The sequence below is a fragment of the Saccopteryx bilineata genome, chromosome 1 (genome assembly GCF_036850765.1).
Source record: "Saccopteryx bilineata isolate mSacBil1 chromosome 1, mSacBil1_pri_phased_curated, whole genome shotgun sequence".
Taxonomy (NCBI): Eukaryota; Metazoa; Chordata; class Mammalia; order Chiroptera; family Emballonuridae; genus Saccopteryx; species Saccopteryx bilineata.
Window position 1 is genome coordinate 149098289 of NC_089490.1, and position 21885 is coordinate 149120173.

A 21885-nucleotide genomic window follows, 5' to 3' on the forward strand; every position below is an offset into this window, starting at 1 on the left:
CTATATCATCTAAGTATTTGAGAAAAGTAACTGACCCCAGCACCCCTCACTGGTGAGTTCTGGGGTTTCAGAACCTCCACACATGAGTGCCATATGATGTCTCCTTGGGACACAAATCATCCTGGATTTAGTGACAGGATGACCAAAAACAAAGGTAAAAAATCTCATTCCTACCTGACGAGGCAGTGGTACAGTAAGATAGAGCATCGGAATGGGACGAGGAGAAACCAGGTTCGAAACGCTAAGGTTGCTGGCTTGAGCATGGGCTCACAGGCTTGAGCGCAGTGTCACTGCCTGAGCAGCATGGGATCATAGACATGACCCTGTCATCGCTGGCTTCAGGCCCAAGGTTGCTGGTTTGAGCCCAAGGTCACTGTCTTGAGCAAGGGGTCACTCACTCTGCTATAGCTCTCCAGTTAATGCACATATGAGAAAGCAATCAATGAACAGCTAAGGTACCTCAATGAAGAATTGATTCTTATCTTTCTACCTTCTTGTCTGTCTTCCCTATGTGACCCTCTCTCTTTGTCACCAAAAAAAATTTCTCATTCCTTAGAAACACCATTCATTTTTCTGTGTACACATGCATTCTGTTGCATGTGACTGACAATTTGGGATTTGGGACAAAGGTCAAAATAAAAATGTTGAGCTATGGGGTGTGAGGGTGTTAAAGAGTGGGACACTTGAATCCATGTTAACACAATAAATTCAAAATTTTAATAAAAAAATAAAACAATTTAAAAAATATTGAACTAGTGCAGTACAGTAGGTAATTCTGGGGAACTATTTAAGGTGAAGCCCTGCCTGACCAGGCGGTGGCACAGTGGATAGAGTGTAGGACTGGAACACAGAGGACCCAGGTTCGAAACCCCAAGGTCACTGGCTTGAGTGCAGGCTCATCTGGTTTGAGCAAACCTCACCAGCTTGAGCCTAAGGTTGCTGGCTTGAGCAAGGGGTCATTTGGTCTGCTGTAGTTTCCTAGTTAAAGCACATATAAGAAAGTGACAACTAAGATGCCATAAGAAAAAATGGATGCTTTCTCCCTTCCTGTCTGTCCCTATCTGTCCCTCTGTCTCTGTCACCAAAAAAAAAAAAAAAAAAAGGATGAAGCCCTGTGTTTTTCTGTTTGAGTAGTAAATGATTTTAAGTTAATTTTATCCCTGTCTATAAAAGGCATATAAATTGAAGAAAATTAAACTGATGAAAATGTTTTTAAGAGGACAGTTTTGTTTTGTTTTTTAAAAGATTTATTTCCTTTTTCTTTTCCAAGTGAGATGAGGGGAGATAGACTCCCGCATGCACCCCAACCAAGGACCCACCTGGTAACCCCTGTCTAGGGCCGATGCTCTGCCCATGTGGGCAATGCTTGCAACTGAGCTCCTTTTTTTAGTGCCCGAGGCGGAGTCTCCACAGAGCCATCCTCAGCCCTGGGGCCAGTGCATTTGAACCAATGGAGTCATGGATGGGATTGAGGGGGAAGGATAGAGAAGCAAATGGTTGCTTCTCCTGTGTGCCCTGAGAATCGAACCCAGAATATCCACACACTGGGCTGATGCTCTAACATTGGACCAAACAGCCAGGGCCAAGACTTTTCTTTATTAATTGGTTTTACCGAAAGAGAAGAAAGTTGGGGGTGATGAGAAATATCAACTCATACTTGCTTTGCTTTAGTTGTTCTTTGCTTGTGTGTTTGTCGTATCTGCCTCGACCGTGGAAGCCCCCAGAGCTTTAAACCAGCAACCTCAGCATTCCAAGTTGATGCTCTATCTACTCTCCCACCACAGGCCATGCAGAAGGGCAGTTTTTTAAAAAAGAGTTGATCTTTAGTCTATAGAGAAAGTATAAATAAAGGATTTTTATCAATTTAGTGTTTTTTAATGCAAATTTTATTTATTGATTTGAGAGGGGAGGAAGTGGGGGTGCGGAGAGAGAAACATCAATTGTTGTTCCTCTTAGTTGTGCATTTATTGGTTGATTTTTCTATATACCCTGGCTGGGGATCAAACATGCAACCTTAGCATATTGAGATGATGCTCTATTAACTGAGCTAACTGGTCTGGGCTTGATTGGTGGAGTTTGTTTGTTTTTTAAGACTTTATTCCATTTTTAGAGAGACGGGGGGAGGAAAGGGGAGAGAGAGAAAGAAGGGGAGGAGCACGAAGCATCAACTCCCATATGTGCCTTGACCAGGCGACCTCAGTATTCCAGGTCGACACTATCCCACTGCTCCACCACAGGTCAGGCTAGATTGGTGTTTTTTGACTGGGGCAAACTTGCTGTGCCAGGAGACATATGGCAGTTTCTGGGGTCAGTTGTGGTTGTCACAGCATGAAGAGTAGGGTGCTAGTGGCATATATTGGGCAGAGGCTGGAGATACTGCTGCTCATCAGCCTACAGTGCACAGGAGAGCCCCACTCCAGAATGATCTGACCTGAAGGCCAGTAGGAAAAACCCCAATTTAGATCTTTCAAAGTTGTTTTTCCTACATGTGCTGTTGACTTTATTTCCCTTTCAAAAATCATAAAAGCAAAAAAATAAAATAAAAATAAAAGCTTAAATTTCCTTCATTGAGGCATATGAACTGGTATAAAAAGGAAGCAGAAGTGAGATTCATGACCATCTTTTTAGATACTTTTTTTTTTTTTTTTGTATTTTTCTGAAGTTGGAAACAGGGAGGCAGTCAGAAAGACTACCACATGCACCAAACCGGGATCCACCCAGCATGCCCACCAGGGGGCGATGCTCTGCCCATCTGGGGCATTGCTCTGTTGCAACCAGAGCCATTCTAGTGCCTGAGGCAGAGGCCATGGAGCCATCCACAGTGCTCGGGCTAATTTTGCTCCAGTGGAGCCTTGGCTGCGGGAGGGGAAGACAGAGACAGAGAGGAAGGAGAGGGGGAGGGGTAGAGAAGCAGATGGGTGCCTCTCCTCTGTGCCCTGGCCGGGAATCGAACCCTGGACTGCACTTCAGGCTGACGCTCTACCACTGAGCCAACCAGCCAGGGCCCTTTTAGACACTTTATTTGCAGCAAGTACATGCTTTAATATGTACCATATATGACACAAACTATTTTAGTGAATACCATTTTTATGCCACACACTGACGGCTGCTCTTTCTGGTGTAGAAATAGTGTGTCTAGATACCCACTCTGTGCTGGGTGTTGTGTTTCTATGCAGCATCCACTTGAAGGCTTCTGCAATGCTGTGTAGATCATGTTATTAAATCCATATTACAAATTAGAAACCATAGTCTTAATGAGATTAAATGATGAGATTAAGTGATTTGTCCAAAGTCACACAACTACCAAATGACAAAATGTCTTTTCTTAGACCCTATACTCTTGCATGTTGCATTATGAAGCTCCCTGTGAAGATTACTTCTCTCTCTATGAAGTACCTGAAAATAGCCACAGACCTTGCCAGCAAGTGGGAGATGCTGACCTTCAAGGGGAAGGGACTACCTGTCCCAGCACATCCCCACAAGGTTGATGTCTGCCTCAGTAACTAGTGGGGCTAAATAGAAGTGTTGATTCTCTTGAGAAAATGTTTTAAAAGTTGCATTCTCTTTTTTTAGGCTGTTACAGAAGACAAGTATGAAATACTCCAGTCTGTCGATGATGCTGCGATAGTGATAAAAAACACAAAAGAACCTCCATTGTCCCTGACTATTCACCTTACATCCCCTGTTGTCAGAGAAGAAATGGAGAAAGTATTAACTGGAGGTAGGGAGGCCGAGAATGCCAGCAGGATTTTGGAAACTTGGTGTTCCCTCACTATTCAAATGTGCTATTCAGTTTTAGACTGTTGGTAAAAGAATATTGGTGTAGCTTTGCCCACTTTTAGTCTGAGATCACATCTCCCATTCAGTTTTGGTACTGGGGAGTTTGACCAAATAATTGCACTAAAAGTGAGTAGCACTTTTCAGAGGATCGCACCGTTTTGGTTTATATTAATTCTTAAGTGATGTCATCAGTGCTCCACTTGGTTTTTCTGTTGAGCCATTCTCTTCCTGGCCTTGAAAGAGTATGTCCCTGGTGATGGTATGGTTTTTTAAAGTAGCGAAGACAATCAGATGGTTTCTGCGTGAATGTTAGTTGGAGTTATGCAAACAGCTTGTGATGCAGCAGAACGAAGGGCGTCTTCATTTGTCTTCCTTCCATTGGTTGGTTTTTCCAGCTTGGTGATTGAAACACAAAGAGCTGATACAGGGTTAAACAGTTGTGTGATTTTTCAGAACAGAAGCTCAGACACTAATAATGCTTTCACACCTGAAAGTCTGCCCAGGGTTCTTTGTGTTTCTCTTTTGTGTGAATGTTTTTTAATCACAAGTCTCAGATTGCAAAATAGGGGAAACAGGCTTTATCTGAATCTGATACACACACAAATGGCAGAAAAGACAAACGCTCTGGTTTTGCTGCAGCATAGGCTAACAGTCAGCACCCCTGTTGCTGTTTTTTGATTATCTTTAGTTCTGATATTTGGTTCCAACCACCAAAGCCCTTCTAGTATATCAATTTAGGGACGCTGGACCTTTGACCAACAGGACTCTCTCTGTCAAGGGCTGGGGCTCGGGCAGTCCTGACTGGGTGGAGTTGGTTCCCTTTGCTGCAGATGCCTTGGGATGGCTGTTGTGGAAAGCAGAGAGGGAATTCATTTCCACTCCCCCCCCACCATTTAAATATTTTGTGTGTGGGGGGGGTTTCCTATTGAAATTTTTAGTACAGCTAATTTATTGAGAGATAATGGGGAGGACATAAGGTAACAGTCTGTTAGAAGATAGGCTCCACCTATCTGCCCCCTCCCATACTATTATTTCTTGTAGAATAACTCCACTTGGATTTTCATTTTTGTTTTTTTGGAGAGTCCTCCAATTTTTATAATTTCCTTTCTGGGCAGAGTTAACGCACTCAGGCTTCTCCTTCCCTGGTCCAGGGCAGAGATAACTTGAGATTCTGGGAGCCTCCACGGCCCTTTAGGAAACTGCCACATCCCCTTTCCACCTGACAGAAACCCCTTGGTCAAACTGTGCCTTGTCTTCTTATTCCATCCATGAATAGAAACGCTATCAGTCAACGATCCCCCGGACGTCCTGGATAGGCAGAAATGCCTTGCTGCCTTGGCGTCCCTCCGACACGCCAAGTGGTTCCAGGTTTGCATTTTGTTCTTCTATTTGTCTTTTGGTAGAGAATTCCTAAGTTTTAACTTGGCTACTTGCACCGTAAAGTTTTGGTAATGTTGAAGAGTGCTGTGCAAGTTTAGCACCTGCAGGTGTGCAGTTGCTAACGCAGCCCGCATAAACAAATTCAACCCCCCTCCCCCCAGGAAGCTTGTGACTGAATAGGTGGGTTGCTGCTGCTTTGTGCCAAGAGTAATATTATTATTGGCCACACAGTGGCATCACTGCCAACCACAGACTTGATGGTTGTGAATGTTCACCCTTTACCCTGGACAAAGTAGCACCCTGAGACTTGTGTTGTTCATGTTTGCCTTGTGTTCGGAGAGCTGCCTTGGTGTAAAGAACCTGTGCTTTGTTTCTCTAGGCCAGAGCCAATGGGCTGAAGTCATGTGTTATTGTCATCCGAGTCCTGAGGGACTTGTGCACCCGTGTGCCCACCTGGGGCCCTCTAAGAGGATGGGTAAGGCACCTTCTAGTTTTGGCCACCTATGGATTATGAGGATTATGAGTACAGAGATCTTCCATAGACCAGGAATATTTTTTTGGTAAATGGGTTCAAGTGACTCTTTGGAATGTGGCTGATAATGTCCCAATCATAGCTGCTTCTTGAGCAGCTACTGTGTGCCACAACCTAGGTAGGTAGAAGGTGAGAGTGAGACCAGGACCCCTCCACTAACCCTACCCCCCGTGGCGGTACACAGCTCAGCCTAGAGAGGGGGCTAGCCAGCGCTTAACTGTGACATGCTTTGCTCCATGACAAAGTATTTGTGGCTGCTCTTGACCAGCAGTCAGCAAATGGGCCTACAGGCCAATTCTGGCTGGCTGCCTGTTTTCCTATAGCACATAGATAAGAATGGTTTATGTACTTTTAAATATGAGTATATACATAATACCTTCAACTTGGATTCCTGACCTCTGTGGCCAAAAAGATGAAATGTCTGACCCTTTAACGAAAGTTGGCCAAGCCTGGCTCACATGGTTCTATCTTTGGCTTAGCCTTGACGGGTGAAATTGGACAGCTGTGGCTTTCCATGCTACCCCCTCACCACACATACATAGTGACAGCTCCTCAGCATTGGCCAACCTCTCCTGGACACTGGCTAACTATTGCTCTTGCCTTTCAGCCCCTTGAGCTTCTCTGTGAGAAGTCCATCGGCACAGCCAACAGACCCATGGGTGCCGGCGAGGCCCTGCGGAGAGTGCTGGAGTGCCTGGCGTCAGGCATCGTGATGCCAGGTTGGGGCCTTGTGCTTTGCAAGTTGCAGGGAAAGGATAGGGATCAAGGCCCTGAGGCCACTTCCTGGCGGGTCCCCTGACTGGGTTAAGGCAGCAGCAGCCCCATGTCCCCCTTAGGGCTAAAGCATGTGACTACCCTCTTGGCACCATCATATCCAGCCCTGTGCCGGCTCCGCAGCTGTGACTCAGGGCGGATCCAGGGCAGTGGTGACCCACTCCCACGTGAGCTCCTTGCTCTGAGACATGTGGATTATTTCTCTCATGGGCTAGATACTGAGTGGGTCACCGAGCTCGGCGTGTTTTCCAGAGCTGGGTGTGGATGGGGCGCGGGGGGGTAACGCATCTAGTTCCCTCAGTCAGTACAATTCTTCCGAGATGCTAAAAGATAATCCTCTGCATATCTTCCTTGTTTCCTGCCTTCAGATGGTTCTGGCATTTATGACCCTTGTGAAAAAGAAGCCACTGATGCTATTGGGCATCTAGACAGACAGCAACGGGAAGATATCACACAGAGTGCGCAGGTATAGTCATCGCCATTGCCACCGTGAGCCCTTACCCAGTCTGTAATCACTGGCTTCTAGTTTCATTACTGGGTATTCTCAGGGTCGCCACTGGATTCATAGGCTCAGGTTGGGGACTAAAGGCGAAGGGATTGTGCCTGATACAGGGCGCCCCAATCTGGGCTGCTTCTTTCCCCTGGCGCCACGTGTGGTTGTAGCCTGCCCATCAGCCTGCTCGAGTGTTGTTTTCAGACACTGGGTTCAGCAGGGAGGTGTATTTGCTATGTAGACTGTTCAGGGGTCCTTCCCTTGCAGGCCTACCACGTGGCTCCGTGTGGCAACCAGTCCCCAGGTTGGGGTCTCCTGTATTCCTTTCAAGGCGGGTGGTCATAGGCTGGCCTTCCCCCACAGCAAGGCTGAGTCCTGGCATTCAGGGCCTCCCCTGGCTGTTTGGGGACCCCTTGCTGTTATAGGGGAGATCATTAGCAACCCCCTCAGCTCCTGCCCTTTCCAGAAGGCATTAGCAAGTGCACATACGTTGGCCCAGGAGCACAGGGTGGCTGAGTCAGGTTCCTATTCCTCTTCCCCTTTTCTAGCATGCTCTGCGACTCGCTGCATTTGGCCAGCTGCATAAAGTACTTGGTATGGATCCTTTGCCTTCTAAGATGCCCAAGAAACCAAAGAATGAGAACCCAGTGGACTATACCGGTAAGTATGCCAAGGGCTTCAATCTGGGCATTGGCCTTGTAGACTCCCCAGAGCGCACCAGAATAGACTCTTACTGTCTTAATCTATTCTTTCAGTTCAAATCCCCCCCAGTACGACCTACGCCATTACACCAATGAAACGCCCAATGGAGGAGGATGGAGAGGAAAAGTCTCCTAGCAAAAAGAAGAAGAAGATTCAGAAGAAAGGTACAGCCATTCGTTCCTGTGCCTTTTTTTGTCCTCCATCTGCCTCCAGTTAAGGTTAACTGCAAAGTGGGGAAGCTCCTTAGTTTTTTCAGACATTATATTTATGTTGTTTTTAGAATGGTTAAGTTTAACATGTGTACAGAATATAGGTGGGGTGGATGTGTCCCAGCTGGTGACCTCAGGGATGGCATGTACCTGGGAGCAGTACAGGCAAGACTTTGGAATGTACGGCTTCCCCATCCATGTGTCTGTGGCAAAAGGCCATCAGAAGAGTGACCCTCCGCGGTTCAGAATTAACTGATGTTCCAGAGTGATGATGGTGGTTTTTCTCTAGAGGAGAAGGCAGAACCTCCCCAGGCTATGAATGCCCTGATGAGGCTGAATCAGCTGAAGCCTGGGCTGCAGTATAAACTGGTTTCCCAGGCGGGGCCGGTCCATGCCCCCATCTTCACCATGTCTGTGGAAGTAGATGGCAGCTCCTTTGAGGCCTCCGGACCATCTAAAAAGACTGCCAAGCTGCATGTGGCTGTTAAGGTAGGGTGGTTGGTGGTATTGTTTAGCCTATGCTTTTCCTTTGGACAGAAAAAGCACTTTGTTCATTTCAGGTTGCTTCAGAGCTGTTTTCTATTTAAACCCTAGATGCAAACACCATGAGGCATAGGGAGGCTGTGGGGACACTGAAATGGTTAGATTTTTTTTATATCAAATCATACATGGCAAGAATACCCTTGTAATAATAGCTGACAGGCTGAGGTTGTCCACACATGGCTGGGTGTGTGGTGTGTTAAAGGAAAAAACACCCTCCAGATTGCTGGGTGTCACACTAGGAGCTTCTGATTCTGGGTACCCCCGTGCTGAGCCTCCTCCCTCACTGGGGGCCTTGTGATCTGCTTCACAGGTGTTACAGGATATGGGCTTGCCTACGGGAGCTGAAGGCAGAGACTCTAGTAAAGGGGAGGACTCAGCTGAGGAGACGGAGGCTAAACCAGCCGTGGTGGCCCCTCCACCTGTGGTAGAAGCTGCTTCGACCCCCAGTGCTACCTTCACCTCAGATCCCACTGCTGAGGTGAGCCCATGGTGAACACTGGAGTGTCCAACAGGATGGAACAGGCATCCTTATGCCCTATGAGCTGGGCCAGTTGCTGGTCCTTGTCATTTCCCTCCAAAGGAGTCACCTTCCAGTCTGGGACCCAGTAGGGGGAGCTGGATATGTACCTTTGAGCCATTACTGAGAAGGCTTTGCTGGTGTTGACACAGTCCTTAGGGCTGCACTGGGAGGGCCCTCTGTCGGGACAGGCTATTTCCCAGAGGAGGAGGATGCAGTGGGGGTCATCGTATTGCCCAGAGGCTCACAGATGACCTTCAGAGGTGAGGGTGATGTGGGACAGCAGGTTGCATAGAGCAGAGGGCCGTGATACAGGAGTGGCTGTCCTCCACATGCTGAACAGCCCCTAGCTGAGTGTATTGGTTTTCTTTTCTGTTTTCCCTGAGAACGTAAAACAGCAGGGGCCGATCCTGACCAAGCATGGCAAGAATCCTGTCATGGAGCTTAATGAGAAGAGGCGTGGCCTCAAGTATGAGCTCATTTCAGAGACTGGTGGAAGCCATGACAAGCGCTTTGTCATGGAGGTGAGTGGTCCTGGAGCTGTTTCTGTGGAGACCTGGCACGTTTGGAAAGTCCCCCTGACCTATTGGGAGGCTTTGAATCATTCCATATGCATGTTTATTCTTGCCAGGTCGAGGTAGATGGACAAAAGTTTCAAGGTGCTGGTTCAAACAAAAAGGTAGCAAAAGCCTATGCTGCCCTCGCTGCGCTGGAGAAGCTGTTCCCTGATGCTCCCCTTGCACTTGAAGCCAACAAGAAAAAGAGAGTGCCTGTGCCTGTCAGAGGGGGACCGAAATTTGCTGCTAAGGTAACTGGCTGCCCCTGAGATCTCTTGAGTTTGGCACAAATTCTTCTGTGATCTGAGCATGAGACGAATGTAAATTTGTTCTTTCCTGTCTAGCCACATAACCCTGGCTTTGGCATGGGGGGCCCCATGCACAACGAAGTGCCTCCGCCCCCAAACCTTCGAGGGCGGGGAAGAGGAGGGAACATCCGTGGTCGAGGGAGAGGGAGAGGATTTGGTGGTGCCAACCATGGAGGTTACATGAATGCTGGTGAGAATCTTTGGGCCTGTCTTGCTCCCTGGGGTTGAAATGAGATGCTGGGCAAGGTTGGTTCATGGGATACCTGGCTCCAGCTCCAGTAACTGTCGTTCCCTTCCAGGTACTGGATATGGCAGCTATGGGTACGGTGGCAACTCAGCGACAGCCGGCTACAGTAAGTGTGTTATTTCTCTTGGTCTGAGTTTGGGAGGAAGCTACAGTATAGCTCCTGTGCCTGAGTTAGCAGGGTGGCCTGCCAGCAGCCTCCCTGAGACTTGAGTTGCCCACACCTATTCTTGGTCATTAGATCATGCCCCACCCTCCCCATCCTGCAAAAGTGTGATTTACTCTGTAAATGCTAACACCCACACTAGTGTGACTTGAAAGTTCTTTAAAAGTCAAAATTTTAAATTTCTCTGCTTTAAGCCATGTGAACCGAAGCACCAATCCTGTGAAAATGCTTTTCCTGACAGTGCACAGCTCTTGTCTTGAGAAGGAGCCTTCATTGGGGGGTTACAGGAGCAGAGAAATCTAAAACATGAATTTCATATGTGGCGCTCTGTGCCATTTTTCAAAAGAATTCTAATTTTTTTTCTCTGCTCTGTCTCCCCCTTTTGTAGGTGACTTTTTCACAGACTGCTACGGCTATCATGATTTTGGGTCTTCCTAGAGCATCTAAAAGTATTGCACAAAAAATCAACTTTTTACTCCAATTTTCTCGAACTCCAAACCTAAAGTGTCCGTGCTGTGCCCTGTGCTTCACTGGGTTTCTCAACCGTGGCTTGTCACCGCAGCTTGTCTGAATCTTAGCCTGCAGAATTTAAGACAATGGCAGTTTTTATCGTGATTTGCCTTTGAACTTGGTCATGTTGAAGTTCACAATAAGTGGAAAACAATTTTCAGAGAATGCATTTTTTTGTGCAGAATTGCACAGAATTCTAGAGCCAGCGTTGGTCAGCATCAAGGCAAAAGCCCACCTTTGCTTTTTATGGAAAGCATTACTTTATTTAAGAGACAGATAATGATGCATTTTAATCTACCTTTGTCTTAATTTACAGCAGGTTTTGTATGAATTTTTAACCTTTTAACAAATTCTCAAATCTGGTTGATGCCTTTGACAGTGATGAAAACCATTTTACTACATCCGAATCCAGAGCAACCGATTTTTTTTTTCAAGCATGTAAAATGTTGGGAACATTGGGAAATTGTATATTGTGCTAATAAGTTAACCTCTCCTGCCTCTTGTAAATGCTCTGGTGGGTTTGTGTTCGGGGATGCAACATTCTGTGGCTGGTTTAGCTAGAGGTGAACTCTCAAAGGTATCAAAACTGTGCTTCCATCGTTTAGTGCAAGAAGTAGACAGGCTTAAGGGAGCGATAATGCAGAATTTTGCAAGTCTTAATTGCAGTTGCAAATGCATAGGATCCTAGAAATATTTTAAATGGGGCTTTAAAAATAAGCAGAAAGAGCTTAATATACAACTCAGTTCTCCAGTGAGGAGCTTGTCTCACCAGGGCCGCGCTGCTGAGTGCAGCTGCGGTGGATCTCAGAAGCCCTGGGACCTTCTGCCTTCTCACCTTCGGCGGCACACTTGAGGTTGTGCCTCTCTGTTTCAGAGGTGCACAGAGGTGACTGTGCTCTTCACTCAGGCCCCTGTTTCCTGGTGGGACTCCTTGGAAACATGTCTTGTTGGCTCTGATCAGCAGTTCCTTTTGCAGCAAATCCTGCCTCTGCGTTGACTTGCAAGATTTTGCATTTATTCAGGCAAAAACTGGTCAAAATGGTTACTGCATAATTTGTTCCCAGAGGTTTGAAACATTCAGTGAAACTTTTTAAAACTTTGATTGCATGGTGTATTTTTTCTTTTTTTAGAAAGTTATTGTTTGAGAATAATGTCTTTTTATACCAGGAAATAGTTATCCTGAATGACGTTGAAAACTACCCTTCCCATTTATTATTATTTTTTAATCAATACATGTTAAAGTAACAAGCCCTAATTACTTGGCGTCTTCATTCATTCCTGTGTTTGTGGAGGGCTAAGGAGTCAGGTGCTCATTCAGGCAGAGGATCCACCGATGTGGCAGAGTACTCAGAGGGATCCTGAGGAGGACTTCTTGTCCTGGCCTCCTCATGTGTTTGTTCTTTTGCATTGTGGGACACATCCTTGTCCTTGGCTTTGTGATGAGGGGTTGGTGTAGGGTGGGGTGGAGGCTGCTACTTGAAGAAAATAAACCCATGTTAGTGATAAGTTTATCCAAATTACTGTTCAAACAACTGAAGGTACACCACTATGGGGCATACATCTTCAGTGGGTAGAAGGCTCAGGAGGACTAAATTCACCTAAAAGGTGAGGGACTCTCAATGCTAAATATGGAAGGAAGGGGCAGGCTCTATGGAAGCTTCCCTTCCCCCTCCTACCCATAACTGGACAGAGGCAGAGCCAACAAGCAAAGGCATGCACAGACCGACCTGCTCTGGGAGTCCAGGAGCTCCACTGCCCTATAAGAGCCCTGAGACTGCCCAGCTAGGATGGATAGGCACCCATAGGACCCGTCCTCCGCTGACCCCCTCACCTTAGCTGACACATTTCCCACGGGTCCACCTGAGTTTGGGATGGGAGCAATATCTTGAGAAACCAGTGTTCTGGGGTCCTTACCTAATGACCAGAAGTGGGGGCTCTCCGTGACATTCTCGACTCTAGGGCCTGAGAATGTGGCGGCCTTGCTACACGCTTGTCAGTCCTGCTGCTCGGTCCTGCCTGAGCCCAGCAGCTGTGCTGGGAACAAGGACGGGACCTCTGGGGCCTACCTGGATTTTCTGATCCCAGCCTTAGCCTTCTTTCCCCAGGAGGCCATGGAATTGCTCCTGAAGTCATGTGTTTGCATAAATCCTATCAGGGAGGAGCCCCGGGTTATTTGGCTTAAGCTTCCATTTCTGGTTCTCCCAAGAACAAGATCAGGCCAGTTGGTCTTCCAGGAATGACACCAGTGTCGGGCCTGGTTAAAGATCATTTCCTAGGGTCATACAAGCCTGTGACTGTCAAGCCTCTTCCCAGCACAGCAGGGGGAGGGCTGGCTGCTTCTCTGGGGCTTTGCTTTTCCTGTCATCGTTGGGGACATATGGGTAGCAGTCAGCTAGTTGTGAATGTCATCCTGCACTCGGAGTCCATCTCATTGTAACATTGACATCCTCTGCAAAAGCTGCTCTTGGCGTGCTGCCGTGCTGCTGCTTGGCAAAGATCCATTGTTGTCATCAGCTAATGGGTGAGTGGAGCTGAAGGCTGGGTCTGGCCAGACCAGACTGCTTTAGGAACTGGAGCCGCTGCTCCTTGCTCTTCAACCTCTCACTCTGCCCCTGCCTGGGCAGCGAGCGGGCTTGTGGGTCAGCCTTCAGGACCCACAACTTCGACCTTCCCTCCCACCCCTTCCCCCCACTCCCATTTCCCTGAGCCTCCACCTGACCAGATGCCTTCCTGTTTAGGTCAGTTCTACAGCAATGGAGGGCATTCTGGGAATGCTGGCAGTGGCGGCGGCGGGGGCGGTGGTGGCTCCTCCGGCTACGGCTCCTACTACCAAGGTGACAACTACAACTCCCCAGTGCCCCCGAAACATGCCGGGAAGAAGCAGCCACATGGGGGCCAGCAGAAGCCCTCCTACGGCTCAGGCTACCAGTCCCACCCAGGCCAGCAGCAGTCCTACAACCAGAGCCAGTACAGCAACTATGGCCCCCCGCAGGGCAAGCAGAAAGGCTATAGTCATGGCCAAGGCAACTACTCCTCCTACTCTAACTCCTACAGCTCTCCCGGGGGCGGGGGCAGCTCCGACTACAGCTACGAGAGCAAATTCAGTGAGTTGGCATCCATTTCCCCAGAAGTTCAGCACTGTCCCATCTCTGGCTGAAAAGGGGACTGGAAGGAGGTTGGAGGTGTTACCTGCAGGGTGGGCATTGGGACAAACCTGGAAGCAGAGGCCCCAGGCTAAGGCTTCCTATGGGTTGAGGCTGAGACACAAGGGTGGAGTCTGAGTCTGGGCCAGCTACTGCAAGGTGACCAATGGAGACTAGGTTGCGTTCAGCCCCTAAAAGAGCCTCAGTTACTCCCCACTTTACCTCCCCTCTACCTCATTGATAGAACTGGTAGGCTGCATTGTACTAATGACTCAACTGGGAAAGAGTAGGACTGTGATTGGCTGTGATGGGACAGTCAGCAGCAGGAGTTGGAAATTGGGCTAACACTAGCTTCTGAAATGGGAAGCTTAGGTTGGAGGAGCAGATGGGGAGGTCAGATGGAACTTGGCTTCAGAATGTGGTGATCAGGCCAGCCCAGGGCGGGTGATCTTGCAGGGCTCCAGCCAGTCCTTGGCATTTTGTGATGGGACTGATGTGCCAAATTTAAGCAGTCTGGGCAGGGGAATTTGTAAGGTCCACTGGCCAAAGGCCTCCCACATCCAGAGCTGTAGCACAAGGCCCCTTAACCACACTGTCTTCTCTTCCCCCAGACTACAGTGGTAGCGGAGGCCGAAGCGGCGGCGGGAACAGCTACGGTTCAGGCGGGTCATCCTACAACCCCGGGTCACATGGGGGCTACGGAGGAGGTTCTGGGGGCGGCTCCTCCTACCAAGGCAAACAAGGTGGGCCTGTAGCAGCAGGTGACACAGCAATGGGGTGGGGGCAGAGCCACACAGGCTTTGAGGAGGGGACATGGTCTGGCATGGGTAGATAGCAGCTTGGGCAGGGCCACAGTGGTTGTTAGCTGGCTCTTGGCTTCTGTGGGGCAAGAACAGAAAGCAGGAGACACGGGCACGTGGTACCTTGTGCGAGCAGTGTCTTAGGCATATCTCCAAGCTCGGCTTTTTAGAAACCAGAGATCCAGAAATTGCCTTACTCTAAATGTTGGCACCTCTGTGAAGAAATGCTGACACTACCCAGGCAAACAGTGTAGTGCTTAGACAGCTCTAATTAGAATTCCCTCTGCTGCTGCCTCTGTGACTGGGCTGATCCCCACCCCCTCTTTCTCTCAGGAGGCTACTCGTCACAGTCGAACTACAACTCCCCAGGTTCTGGCCAGAATTACAGCGGCCCTCCCAGCTCCTACCAGTCATCACAGGGAGGCTACGGCAGGAATGCAGATCACAGCATGAACTACCAGTACAGATAAAGCCCTGAGGGTGAAGATTTATACCTTCTGCACTTATCCCTCCTTGTTGTAAGATTCAGTTTTATGCATCACAGTTAACATGTCTGCGGCCCCTCTGGGTCCTCTTGCCCTACCCCGTCCACGTTGCTGTGTTGTGAGGTGCAGGTGGTCACTTTGTGACCCGTTCTGTGACCCATATTTAGCCGTGTTTGGGACTCCACGTCTTCAGTGGTTTGTTAGTTGCCATTACAACTTTGTCCGAGTAGAGTTTTCTGAGTTCTTACAGTTCAGTATCCCTCTGTCTATTTACAATTGGTGTTAGTGTTAACTCAAATTTGTCTTGAAATAGTTACAGAGGGGATACCTCATCTGTTAATGCTTTTGTGAAGTGAGTTAAACGAGCTTTCTGTATTTTAATAATGCTTTAGTGTTTCAGTTTTATAAGTGAAGATTTTATTTTAAAAACCAGTGGGAAAGAGTGGGCGTTTTTGGGGGGAGGGTATTTTTTTTGTTGGGTTGTTTTTTTTGTTTTTTGGTTTTTTTTTTTTGGTATGTCTGGATCATTCAGGCAGTACATCTGAATTCAGCTGAATGTAGACAAATAAAGAAAAAGAAAGAAAACTGCGCCGTAGGCCTGGGTGTCTGACCCTGTAGCAGTCCAGTGGGCAGGTTCCTTACTCTATTTCCAGCACCAGAAAGTGGGGCACAGGTGGCAGGATGGTCCCTGTTCACCAGAGAGGATCCAAGGCCCAGCTCCAGGCTTATAGACTTTTTTATTCTGAGTTGACCAGGGCCAGCAACCAGTTTCCTGGAACCTTGTGGTCCATGTTCCATTGAACTCCACCGCCCTAGTGTTTGCATAGCTGCCTAGTGGCCCATGCTGTTGTTTGTGTTTGCCCCCACAATTCAGCATGCTATGTATTCTCCATGAATTTTAGGTGTAGTGTAAGTGTAATTTGAAGTTGCCACGGATTAAGTTTGGTATATAGAACCTAATTTTAAAAAATCAGATTGAAATCTGGTTGAGGCATGCCAAGATGTGAGAAACTCCAGCCATGGAACCATCTATGTTGGCATGGCACCCTGGCAGCTGCAGCCACAGCCTGCTTTCCTGGTGCTGCCTCTACCCAGAATTCCACAGAGTGCACTAGTGGAGTTCTTGACAGTGGCCCAGCCCTGTTCCAGCAGATTGCTCTAGAGTACTTTTTCAATCCCAAACAATTTTGTAGTGCTTGGGAAATATTTGTCACATAGTGGGTAGAAGCCAAGGATTCTGCAGAACGTTCTACACGTAAGCATCAGCAGTCTGGTGGAGAAACACCCATGCAGCTCTTCTCAACTCTGGCCCTGCTCCAGGGAGTGGCCTGTCTGGGAAGAACCCTGCAGGTAGTCAAGGCCTGAATTGCCCCTCTGCAGGCAGTTGACTTACTGCCTCTTTACACTCCGGCCAGACACTGTTTATGGCCAAAGCCCCAGGTGGCCCTTCGGCCTCCCATGCTTGGTTAACCACTGGGAGAAGTGCAAACCATTCTTGATGCAGGATCGCTCATACAAGGCAGAAACTCTAGTGTGCCTTCAAAGGATCAAGACTTGCTCTCTTGGAAAGGTGAAAGAAAGGTGTTCTCCACTAAAAATGAAAACATTGGAAATTTTTTGTTTTGTGCTGCAGCAGAGGAAGTCCCAGATACCAAGTGATCCAACCTGGGGAGAGGGACCCTGTGAAGTCTGTCCGACAGGTGGCCCACAGTATGAACATTAGGGTCAGCCTGAAGTGCCTTGGAATCCCTCAAGTATGTGCATGAGTGGAGAGGACACAGACCTGAGGAATGGGTGTTCACCCCAGTTCCTTTTCTAGACATGGGCAGGGTCTGGGACACAGAGACCCATGTGAGATCAGTGGGACCCTTGTTTTTGTGGTAACAGGATACAGGCTGTGGACAGAGTCTGTGTCACTCAGAAATCCACAGGGAGGAGCCCCGTGGCTCTGACTGCCACTTGCCTTCAAACTCGACCTGCCTTACCAACACAGGTCTCCTCACCTTCAGTTTCCCAAACAGCGACGACCACAACCACATTCAAATTCCTGAATGTAAACCCATGTCTCAAGTTTTCTTTTTTCTTAAAAAGATAATGAATCATTGGAGTTAGGGCCCACCTTAATCCAAGATGAGCTCATTTCAAGATCCTTAATTATATCTAAAGAGACCCTTTTGGTAAATACAATCATATTCATAGGCATCAGCAGTTAGGATGTGGACACACCTTTTTGGAGATATTGTTCAGCCCACTACTGGATTGGGTGAAGGTTTCACCAACTGGGCAGCTGGCACGGCCCTGGGAGTTTGTTGGCCACAGCCAGGATCACCATGATGAGGTCTGGACAGCACAGAGCTAGCAGCATCTTTGCAGCACAGTGAGTACCAGTCCTGAGGGAACAGCTCATGAGCACAGGTCCCTTGGCACCCAAATGCTGCTTGGACTTCAGTGGTGCTGGTGGCCTGGTGATGCAGCTGGCTGGTTGCAGTATCCCAACTCTTAACCTACTCCAGAAAAATGTTCAGGAAAAGGTGGCTGTCACCTTGACCATGGAAAAGGCCTTGCTGATGCATCACCCATTTGAAGCTGACCAAAGCCTTCCCAGGCCTATTCCCCTCCAAGCCCAGGAAGCCAGCCCGAAGAAAGACCTTGCTGAGCTGTTTCTCCACCTTGGCTGGGGCCATAGAGGGCAACAGCTCACCTATAACACAGATGCTCTAGCCCATGTTACTGGAGGACAGTGTCATGGATCTTGTAGTCACCAGCTGAGATCACCAAGAGCATGAGCAGGAAGGAAGGTCCACATGTTTACTCAGCAGTTGGTCAAGATATAGGGTGTTTGGCCTGACTAGGCGGTTGCACAGTGGATAGAGCGTCAGACTGGCATGTGGAGGACCCAGGTTTGAGACCCCTAGGTCACCAGCTTGAGCACCAGCTCATCTGGTTTGAGCAAAAGCTCACCAGCTAGTACCCAAGGTCGCTGGCTTGAGCAAGGGGTTACTCGGTCTGCTGTAGCCCCACAGTCAAGGCACATATGAGAAAGCAATCAATGAACAATTAAGTGCCACAACGAAAAACTGATGATTGATGCTTCTCATCTCTCTGCGTTTTAGTCTTTCCCTATCTATCCCTCTCTTTGACTCTCACTTTGTCTCGGGGGGGGGGGGTGAATTTTTTTTAAGGGTGTTTTGTGGGTAGGCCAGGGGGTCAGTGACCTGGAACTGGACACAACACCCCAGAGGGCTCAGAATGCCTTTGGAGGGAATGAAGGAAAGGAGATAAATCACTGACTGGGCAGCTGGATGCAGGCATGGTGGGTCAAGATGGCATCTGAGAAAGGGACAGAATTTAGACTGATATGGGAGTGTTGGGGGTTGGCAATTTAGGACCAAATTGGGCCTCTAAGCAGTAATGGGACACAAATCCAGAATTTCCACATCTATAGATTTGGCGGTCACTGGGGCTCTAGTGTCCTTTGGGCTGGGGTCTAATTGACATGGCAGTTCCCACCTAGCTGCCCAACTACCCTGGCAGTGTATATCCTCCCCTTTGGACCATTGACCACTTTTGTGCAGCCTGTCCCTCTACAGCTGGGCTGTCAGCCAGAGGATTCAGTCTCCAGGTGTGAGCCCCAATGCTCAATTTGTGCCCTTTGCAGAAAGCCTTCTTGGCCCAATGCTCCTTCTGATTCATTCCATAATAAATGGAAACTTCTGTGTTCCTTGTCTCATTCACTCAACATGTATTTACTGGGTGTTACTTATGTCTCACTTCTGTACTTGGTACTTGAACTTTGATCCCTGCCTTCATGGAGCTTACAGGCACCAAGAGGGCCTTGTCCCATCTGGGCAGGAAGTGTCAGAGAAGGCTGTGTTTCAAGTGAGAATGCTTGAACTAAGCCCAGGGGTGTGTTGGGGAGGGTGAGATAAGGGTACGCCATGCAGAGAACAGCAAGCACAGAATTCAGCTAGACTTAAATGAGCTGAACTCAGGTGGACAAAGCTTTTTGGTTGCAAAAAGGGAGAAGCCTTTCTGTGTCAGTGAGGGGCACCCTCTCCATTGCCTTGACAACCAACCAGAAGAATTCTAACCTTGATCCTGAGGGTAATTGGGAGCTATGGAAGGATTCTAAACTAAGAAGACCCAGGCCTAGTTGTACTTAGGAACAGTCCTTTTGGCTGTGGGGCAGAAAATAGGTGTATGGGAGAGGGGAGAGTGAGGGCAACAGACCAGCAAAGAGGCTTGAGTCCTGGAATGTCCAAGATGTGCTGTTTAGGGGGATTTGGGCAGCAGAACCCACTGGATTTGGTAATGGAACAGCTCACAACCAGACCAGTAGACTAGCCCAGCAATGGGCATTGCCTTGCCTTAAGATACAGGAAGTTGAGGCGCTAGGTGAACAGGTCCTCCTCTCTGCTGTGGGGAGATAAGCAGGAATTAATAGGGATTGGCCACGAAGGTCATTACCCAGAGGTCACAAGTTCTGTCTGGCCTTACCAATGTCTCCCAAGAAGCTGATACCTAAGCTTAGTCTCTTGGCAGCTGGGCTAGGGAAAGAGTAGGTCAAAATATCACAAGAGTGCCCCTCACCCCCAGATGGAAAAACCAAAGAAACCTTCCAAGCTCTCGGTACCCCTATGTCAACGTTAGAGATGCTTAAATCGCCCTCCTCTCCTTCAGAGTTTCCTGGACTTCCCAGTCTGTACACAGAAGTCCATCTCCTGTCCTGGGTCCAGGAATATCAAATACTAGTTCTAAAGACAACCACCTAGTACCCAGTTTGGGGAACTCCCCGAGCCCGGTTATGCACCTGGGATGATGAGCGGAAACCCACCCACCCACCCAGGCCGACTTGCAAACAGCCTCCCAGTAGGCTCCTAGACCCGCTGGGTGCACGTTGCCTGCCTCTTCCATGCCCAATCAACAGGCCCCGCTCCTAATACAAGCACGTCATAGGCATCGCCTAGTGATTTCGCCCTCAGAATTATCGTGCCATTGCAAACACTTATAGGACCCTTTTGCAGGCCACGCCCACGCAACGTTCCCATAGGGTGCGCAGAGCGCGCCGCTTTTTCTTTTAACTTCCTGAAATGTTGCAGATAAATTACAGCAAACATAACGGCGACCGTCAAGGAAAATTGTAATTCTGAGCTGCTTTTGACCACAGCTGTTCTGTAGAAGCAGTTGCAGCTTCGATAAGGGCCACGCGCGCCGCTTCTAATAGGACGCCTTCGCAGGCTCCACCCCCAGAACTGCAGCTTCCCTAGTCTCCAGGCAACGCGCGGAGCGCTGTCCTGAGTGCTGAAACCTCATTCCCAGGCCGCTTCAATTAGAGACATTATGGCACCCCCCAGCTCTCCCTATGGAGCGGCGCCAAAACCTCGGCTGTATACCACTTACACCCCCTACTTCATCGCTTCGCTCCACCACCACCCCACCCTTTCCTCTAGCTCAGAAGAAAGCCAGTACTGATCACAAACTAGAGGATTTGCAGGACCTCTCTATTTAACCGCATCTCATTTTCAGCTCCTTCTCTCATTCCCTCCAGCCACACTGACCTCCTCACAAACACTCAGGGCCTTTTTTCTCATTGTAAGATCCTCTCAGTTTAGGCCTTAACTGAAATGTCACCTCCTCGTGAGTCTGATCCTAAACACCCTACTTAAAATAGTCACCTTCTGGCCTCACCAGGCGGTGGCGCACTGGATACAGCGTTGGATGGGATGCCGAGGACCCAGGTTCGAGACTCTGAGGTCGCCAGCTTGAGCGCGGGCTTATCTGGTTTGAGCAAGGCTCACCAGCTTGGACCCAAGGTTGCTGGCTTGAGCAAGGGGTTACTCGGTCTGCTGTAGCCCCCGCGGGTCAAGGCACATATGAGAAAGCAATCAATGAACAACTAAGGTGCCACAATGAAAAACTAATGATTGATGCTTCTCATCTCTTTGTTCCTGTTTGCCTGTCCCTATCTATCCCTCTCTCTGACTCACCTTCTGGATAGCTGGGTTGGTTAGAGCATAGTCCTGTAATACACAGGTTGCCAGGTGGATACTCTCACAAAAATCAATAAATAAAATTTATTTTATAGTCACCTTCCAATTCCTATCTTTCCTTGCTCTCTTTATTCTTCAGCTGAAGTCCCCTGGCTTCTGATTGTCAGAGCCTGAGTCCTCCCTCTCAGGTTCTTCTGGCTGTAACCTTTCCACCCATTCTCTGTGCTGCAATCTCTAATACTGCCTTCTTCAGGAAAATATGTTTTATAAGAGAGTGACTTCAGCCTGACCAGGCATTGGCGCAGTGGATAGAGCATCGAACTGGGAAGTGGAAGACCCAGGTTCAAGACCCGGAAGTCACCAGCTTGAGCATGGGCTCATCTGGTTTGAGCAAAAGCTCACTAGCTTGGACCCAAGGTCGCTGGCTCGAGCAAGGGGTTACTCGGTCTGCTGAAGACCTGCAGTCAAGGCACATATGAGAAAGCAATCAATGAACAACTAAGGTGTCGCAACGAAAAACTAATGATTGAGGCTTCTCATCTCTCTCCGTTCCTGTCTGTCCCTATCTATCCCTCTCTCTGACTCTCTGTCTCTGTAAAAAGGAAAAAAAGAAAAAAGAGGGTGACTTCACAGGGCTCACACCAATGTAGATTTCAATTCTGTTTCTTGATTATTAGCATGTGACCATAGCAAGCCAGGAAAACGCTCTGCCCCATTTTCTTCATTCATAAAATGGGGATGAAAATAATACC

The 21885-nt window shown here is 48.4% G+C and overlaps 1 protein-coding gene and 1 non-coding gene across 6 annotated transcripts in view; one reads left to right on the forward strand and one right to left on the reverse strand.

Moving 5' to 3' along the window:
- Nucleotides 1-15372, forward strand: part of ILF3 (interleukin enhancer binding factor 3) — a 38479-nt gene extending 23107 nt beyond the window's left edge. For 2 of the 5 annotated variants that reach the window (XM_066273425.1, XM_066273434.1), the window contains exons 5-20: nucleotides 3574-3721; nucleotides 5057-5148; nucleotides 5540-5635; nucleotides 6300-6411; nucleotides 6835-6932; nucleotides 7508-7619; nucleotides 7715-7825; nucleotides 8160-8359; nucleotides 8724-8891; nucleotides 9317-9454; nucleotides 9562-9738; nucleotides 9832-9985; nucleotides 10095-10148; nucleotides 13454-13819; nucleotides 14470-14601; nucleotides 14992-15372. In XM_066273425.1, the coding sequence (XP_066129522.1) occupies nucleotides 3574-3721; nucleotides 5057-5148; nucleotides 5540-5635; nucleotides 6300-6411; nucleotides 6835-6932; nucleotides 7508-7619; nucleotides 7715-7825; nucleotides 8160-8359; nucleotides 8724-8891; nucleotides 9317-9454; nucleotides 9562-9738; nucleotides 9832-9985; nucleotides 10095-10148; nucleotides 13454-13819; nucleotides 14470-14601; nucleotides 14992-15128 (2295 nt within the window). In that variant the 3' untranslated portion in view covers nucleotides 15129-15372. Of the gene's footprint in view, nucleotides 1-3573; nucleotides 3722-5056; nucleotides 5149-5539; nucleotides 5636-6299; nucleotides 6412-6834; nucleotides 6933-7507; nucleotides 7620-7714; nucleotides 7826-8159; nucleotides 8360-8723; nucleotides 8892-9316; nucleotides 9455-9561; nucleotides 9739-9831; nucleotides 9986-10094; nucleotides 10149-10593; nucleotides 11733-13453; nucleotides 13820-14469; nucleotides 14602-14991 lie in introns of those variants that run through there. The other 3 variants (XM_066273443.1, XM_066273451.1, XM_066273458.1) reach the window with 3 other exon arrangements.
- A 4844-nt stretch (nucleotides 15373-20216) lies between these two features.
- On the reverse strand, nucleotides 20217-20350 carry LOC136321153 (small nucleolar RNA SNORA16B/SNORA16A family). The gene has a single exon (XR_010728444.1). It is a non-coding gene; the product is annotated as a small nucleolar RNA SNORA16B/SNORA16A family (small nucleolar RNA).
- Nucleotides 20351-21885: the final 1535 nt, after the last annotated feature.